Raw genomic sequence first — 6963 nt, forward strand, 5'->3', positions numbered from 1 at the left:
GAGCTAGTCATTCTGGCCAGTTATCAAGCCTGGCACGCACTAGCTGAGTTCTCTATGGGAAAAGATGGTGCCAAATAAATGCATTGCTTCCTTCACTTTTGCTTTAGCAAGGATGGCCGTGTGCAAGCTGGGATGTGGCCATCCCATTGCTGCGTGTCCCCAGCTGCCAGGACAGCATGCCTCAGACTGGCAACTGGCAGGTCTAGAAGTCCTGCGTTTGAAGGTTATGTGGCATTGGCAATGTGCTCTCCTGCAGAACCTACCCTACATCCAGTATCTGCTCCAACAGTCCATGCTTAAAATCAGTTTGTGATGAGTGCCTTGCTTTCAGAGGGGAAAAGCTGCAACGCAAAAACCACTCGGTGCTGCTGCTCCTGTGTGGGCAGTGTGACACAGATGAATGTCCACAACACACCGGAGCCAGAAACCTTTGTAACGATCCTTTGGCCTGGGGTATGTCTAGAAAAAAATTCATTAAGCTTGTAAAATGAAATGCTGATCTTCATCTTACAGTCTCCTATTCAAAATAAGAAGAGTTGCATTTTGCGGTCACGATTTTTTGGAGGCCTGTGGGCTTCTCAGCTATTGGTAGTGGTTAAGTGCTAAAGCATGGTGAGGCTTGAAACAAACATACAATAAAAAAGTTGATTGTTTTGAATGTGTTTGAAATTCCCCAGCATAAAATAACTAAAATCAGTGCTGGACATAAGCACTTTCCAGAGTATATTTTCAGTATTTTGCAAGGGTTTAGCATTTTGATCACTCTGTGTTAATTTATGGAACTGCAGCTGTTAGTGTTCACTGTTGTGACAAAAACAGTACATAGAAAAGATACACATATTCTCTTAAAGTAAATGTAGTGGGTGTCTGACCAAGGCAACCACTTATTTCTGAAGGTTTTCTGGTGTTTGAAAGCTGTGAGTATTTGTATCATTTGGGAAATGTCATAATGTTAGACTAGCAAAAATATATATATACTGCATAGTAGGAGAACACAGCACTAGATCTCTGTGTTAGACTTAATTTGTGTTACACTTTGCTTTTACAGACGCTTTTAAAAATTACTTTTCCATTCAGCTTTTGAGGTAATAAGTTAAAGAAGCACCAACATGATTTATTCAAATGTCTAACCATCATAGAAGGTTTCACTGTATCAGAACTACGTGATGAACAGGTTCCTTATACTGTGAAAGACATCTATAAATTTTTCATACAGACTTGACATCTGCTGATGTGGCTTCGGATGAGTCCTGCCTTGAGAGTATCTGCTGAGGGCTTGCTTTGGAAGGGCTGGTCGACTGTAGTGAGCCAGAAGCTGTATTTATTTGCAAAGTAGTGACAGGTTCCGCGTGCACCATTGCATTCGATGAAAGGAGTCGCTCTGAAATCTTCTAGGCAGCTCCCAGGAGAAACCAGTGACTGTCCTCCACCTTCATCACCAGCAGCAGTGTGCTAAATGAGACAAGGAGGGCAGTGTTCAGAGCACAACCTCAGGCAATGCTGTCAAAAACTTACACATGGGAAAAGAGAAAAACTGCAAAATTGCTCCTAATTCTGATCTCCAGAGCAGAGAATCCACTAATCCTGCAACTCTGTAAGGCTTGAGGGGTTGGCTATACTTCAGCTATACAAAGGAGCTAGCTTATATGCTGATGACGCTTCAAACTCTTCTGACAAACGTATTTTGTATAGTTAAAAGATTTTCACTGTAGAAAGTCTTAGAATTGGAGAATCATTTAGGTGGGAGGAGCCCACTGAAGGTCACTTCAGCCAGTCCCCTGCTGGAAGCAGGGCCATTCTGAAGCTGCCCTCAGTTGCTCCAGGGCACTGTCGAATTCTTAACACCTCTGAGGATGGAGTTTCCACAGACTCTCTGGGCAACCTGTTCCTCTTTGATTACCTCCACTGAGAAGAACTTTCCACCATACATCTATCTTGAATTTCCCTAATTATAAAGTCTGTCTTACACTTAAAGTGCACATGAGGAGCACTGTGGAAACAAAATTAGCTTCTGTAGAAATAACTAGTTCTCGCTCCATGGCATATTCTTTGACAGCAAACTACACCGAAATCATGCACCTTTACACCACTCCACTGTTACTGTTGAGACACACTCTGGTAACGAACTGAATGTTACTTTTCTTCTGTCAAGGGCATAGCTAACAAAACAGGGCATTGTTGCTGTAAGCGCTGTAGAGCTGCGGTTTTTAAGTGGAGCTGTTTAATTTTCTGTTAAAAACTGAAAGAATTTGCGATATAAAAGAAAGCAGATAGAATATGAACTTGCTAAATAGTTTTGTAAATGCAAGGAGAAATATGCATGCCTGCCTATGGTTTAATGAACAACATACTATAAAAGTGGAAGCTGTAACTGGATTGTTTCTGCTGTGAGAGGCCCAATGTGTTCACATAAATGAGTAACAGAAGTGGCCACCTTTTAACAGAGTAAAGGACTCTGATCTGTGGCTGGTGTTACATGTTGCTGAGGTTTAGATTGTTTTTTCAAAAAAACCCCAAAACCTAACAAACACCAACACAGTAACTCCCTTCCCCCCAAAAAAAACCCCCACCCAAACCCCGAAGCTGCAGCCCGCCAGCTGTCCTAAAAATTTGCAAGATTTGATAAGCTATGAAGTTCAGGAGCAAATTCCTTCTAGCATCCCTCTGCAGCAACAAAGTTGGTAAGAAGCAGCATAAACTCTTAGTAGCTCTGAGGCCTTCGCGGCTGGAGCTGGAAAGCAGGAAGAACTGCACATGCTGTTTGAGCCCTGGCTTGGGCGCAGACTTGCTTGGTAACCTCAGGACGAGCTCGGTGTACAAGCTCCAACTCTACAGGATCTCTTATTGTAAGGGCCATGGCCTTTTATCCTTCTGCAGTGCTTACGCCACTCTATCTTGCGTGATAGTGGAGAGCCCTGGCTACGTGGAATTTTACTGACTTCTACGGCTGTTTGGGCAGGACTCCATGGTGACTCCCTTCATGATTGTTCCTTACTCAGGGGAAGGAGGTGACAAACTTAAGCCAAGAAAGTAAAACAGTATGTACTCTGAGATAACCATAAGGGTGCTGTACTTTTTTCATAGTTGCCTCAGAAGCAAAAATGTCTATACCAAACACTTCATTTGCTCTGAACGCTAGCTGGGAAACTGAACTCTTCTCACTGTGTGTTCCTTCCTGCTGGCAGACTTTGTCCTGGCAAAAGGTTCTTGCTAAGTGACAACTTTTTGCTCTTAACAATGCTCAGTGTTTACCCAGGGTTTTGCAAACATTTAGTTAATCCCTGGAATTCTTGTGAAGAAACTATGAGATTGGTATTGGGGCTTTTTATAGAAGCAAAAGAAAGGTCCAACATAGGCCTGGTCAAAAATTTGACCTGCCCTCTCAAAAATGTGTTTGTTTTTTTTTTTCTGTAACTAAATGAAAAGTATCAGATTTCACTTTACCTTATTTTTGGAAAATAAGTTTTTGGTTTTTGACAAACAAATGGTTTGAGAATAAGACTGACAATTATTCTTATATGACATTTTCTGCCAGAGAAATCTTATTTTTTTCCCCATCCCTGTTTACTTCAGCATTCAGAACAGTCTTTAACGAGTTAACAACATGTGCATACTGTTGTAGGTTTCAACTTTAGTGTACATCAAGCAAGTCAGAAAAATGAACATCTGTCAGATCATTCACCTACACATTCTAGCTGCTCTTTACCGTGTTCAGTCCTCCAGTGCTTACATGATCTCTCTGTACAGCCTTGCCAGAAAGGCAGGTCGGGCCCTTCAGCAGGTCCCACTGCACACCTAATGCTAAGCTTTTCTGTAGCATCCCATTTCCTAATTGTAAGATTACTAGATCTAAGAGATCCTATAAGCTGTGGGATATAGAGCTTAGCTCTTGTTGCCATTAGAGATACAACACTGAAGTTTAGTTTTAAAAACAACAGGAGGCTGCCTCTCTTTCCAGACTAAGTTAAAGACTTTGGCTTCTAAATCTTTGACTAAGCATCAATGATTTCAAGTTTCCAAAAGATGGGGAAAACTTTGGTTGGTTTGTTTTTTTCCCTCTGGACCAGCTTCTTAATAGTCACATATATAAGTAACCCCCAATCTTTAGCTGTGAAAATGCTTTGTAGGCTACTGTCGCGCCTCAGTGCAATTTTATTTGTTAATCCACAGCTGTCACTATGTTCTGCTCCGAAGCACTGTGTTGTACATAAAGTAGGGACTCCAGATGCTACTCTGACAAGAGGCAATTTTCTCTGCAACTCACAGAAACTTTGTTTCTCCTCTCTGCTTTCTAGAAACTAGTTTTGTAGCTCCCTGGTTCCTCAGTATGACACATGGTTTTAGAGTTTCTGGCTCTAAAACTGAGCAGCCTTCCTAGCATCTAAGACTCAAAACCCAGTGCCACACAAAATGTGACATGGAGAGAAAAAAAATACCATAAGGAAGGAATATCCGATCCACAAACTGCGCCAGCCTTCAGGGCAGTGAGGAATCGAAGCTTCTTGGCTATGGACAGCAATTGCCACAGCTGGGGCCTCACAAACTGAGCAGCGGCTGATATATGGCTTAATGTCATCTTCTGCCACAGGCATCATTGGAAGAGGTGCTGTAGTTGAAAGCCAGTAGGATTTATCATTTCGACTTGCATAATAACAAATATCCCCTGGGTTACAGTAGAGGAATGGCATAGTGCTGAAACGAGCCAAACATGAGCCGGCCAGCCCTGTTAAAAAAAATAAGGAAAAAAAAGAGAGAAATTATGGCAATCAATCATTCTTACAGAAGACAATGCACATTTTCAGTTTCCTGCTCCTTCCCAAGCATGAGTGTAAAAGTCTGTGCTCCAGAATGTTCTGCTGGCTTGTTGTTCCCCTTGAACAACACTACTGACTTGCAGGAGCATTCTCAGGCACTATATGCATTTTATCTTCTCATTTGGGTGTTCCCTAAGCCTGTTTGCTGAAGTCCCAGCTTTCTGTAAGTTCTACTTGTTTATTTTTGTTCTTTTCAGCCAGAGAGATGGAATTGAGGCTGCTGCCGGCAATACCTCCACGTACCTAGATCCTGGTTGTGTGCTTTCTCTTGTCCTTCAAAGTACAGTAAGCTGTATCCACTCCAGAGTTTGTTCATGCCAACGGGGCACATTGGCTCTTGATCGGACTGGCTGTGCTTCACCAGCAGGTAGCCCATGCTAACGCTGCGACCTGGCATGCCTGGCAGCCCGGGGCTGCCGGGGCGGCCTGGCTGACCTTAGAAGACGGGGGGAAAAGAAATAATACAACTTAGTCTGTGCTCTCACAAATCTCCTGGTGCTAGCTGACATTCCAGCTAAGTTGCTGATGAACGAAACTTAATTGCATGATGTCTCTTCTTAAGGTAAGTTATTGTTTACAGAGATGTAGTTCAAGGATTACAGCAGTTGCTTTTGAAGTAGAGTGGTGCTAGATCAGGCTCCTTGGTTTCTAAAATGATGTATTTCACTATCATAGCTGCGGAAAGTCATATATAAACTTCTGGTGAATTTGAGCATACTTTGTACAATAGAGATGAGGATATTTTTCCTTTAAAACATTTTCTTAGTCCAAGATTAACCAGTGTTTTTTAAATTGCTTGCATTTGCTTCATACATTTGAAACTATGCTCTGCAAATACCTTTTTCTTTGTGTTCTTAGCTAATCAAAATAGTAATTGTTCCGCTCTTTCATTGAATAAGGACACAGGTATTTCTTTTACAAATAGGTTCCCTGAAACATCACCTATCCAAATGTCAACTACCCAACCATTTATTTCCAATAATGTAACTGGTAAAACTTGGTAAAATTAAAATACTTAAGAGAAAACTTAATATGTCTCTGAAATACTTAAGAGAAAACCAATATAAAAACATACTTTGGTCAAAACAAACTCACTTCCATGACTGGACTGATATCTACATCTATCAAAAGTTATTCTGAAAACACTGCTTTAAGACAACTCTGTTAAAAGTTACTTGTCCCTTCTGAAGCAGCTGTGAAGACAGAAACTTTCCTTCCCTCCCCATCCAGTGATGTAGCAACTACGGGATGATTTATGGCAGTGAAATGGGAAGGAGGGGGGAAGTGCTGTGTAACATCTCCTACCTTCAAATCCCACTGGACCTTGAAACCCTGTTGCTCCTTGTTCACCTCTGGAGCCGGGAGGAGCTGGAATGCCACCCCTGCCCTGGAGTCCTGGCTCTCCAGGTGAGCCTCTGAAACCTTGCACCAACAACAGGTATAAGCACAGTGACTGCAGAGATATCAACATGCTGCTCACTTTCTTAACACATGCTCTACTTGCCTATGTTTGGTCCTATCTGCCAGGTTTACACTAAAGGGAAGATCCTAGGGCTCCTGCTGAGGCAAAGACCACTGATGTCACTGGAAAAGGTTGCTAAGATCAAGATTATACGAGCCCCACAACCCTAACCTTTCGCTCTTGCTACCACTACGCATCTCTGCTGAGGCTAGTAGCAAGTGGTGCACTGCGTCACGTCCACGCGTCACTAATGCTACATTCCCTGAGTTGCTAGCATGCCCACAGGATGTGCGCATTTCCACCGAAGACGTTCAGTCTTGACTTAAGTGACATTCATATCTGATGTTGCTTTGGTTATGTGAGTGTTGTCAAAGTTTTCTCCCGTTTTGCTTATGTTCTGAATGCTAGGAGGAGGAGGAGAACGAGGAAAGCCAGGCCCTAGCTTTGAATAACCAAAATTTGACTCTCCTTTCTGATTTGGAGAATTTAAAGTAGAAGCGAGCTAAAGCAGTGCTTTGGGTAGTCTCACTCTGCTAAGGGGAACTAAGCTTTCTCTCTGAGTGTGTGATTCCTACCTGGATCGCCTGGTGGACCCTGAGGTCCCATATCTCCTGGGCTTCCTTGAGCTCCTATATTTCCACGGAGACCTGGTGAACCTTGCTCAGCAACCAGCCTTGGAGGAAGAGC

At 42.6% G+C, this 6963-nt stretch overlaps 1 protein-coding gene across 1 annotated transcript in view; it reads right to left on the reverse strand.

The window, feature by feature from the left end:
* Positions 1–1093: 1093 nt before the first annotated feature.
* Positions 1094–6963, reverse strand: part of LOC104490136 (collagen alpha-2(IV) chain) — a gene marked incomplete at its 5' end in the record, with an annotated part of 7184 nt that continues 1314 nt past the window's right edge. The window contains 4 exons of the mRNA XM_010132386.1: positions 1094–1452; positions 4437–4723; positions 5058–5249; positions 6120–6236. Coding sequence (XP_010130688.1) covers positions 1198–1452; positions 4437–4723; positions 5058–5249; positions 6120–6236 — 851 coding nt within the window. The remainder of the gene's footprint in view (positions 1453–4436; positions 4724–5057; positions 5250–6119; positions 6237–6963) is intronic.

Source organism: Buceros rhinoceros, unplaced genomic scaffold (genome assembly GCF_000710305.1).
Source record: "Buceros rhinoceros silvestris isolate BGI_N320 unplaced genomic scaffold, ASM71030v1 scaffold10093, whole genome shotgun sequence".
Taxonomy (NCBI): domain Eukaryota; kingdom Metazoa; phylum Chordata; class Aves; order Bucerotiformes; family Bucerotidae; genus Buceros; species Buceros rhinoceros.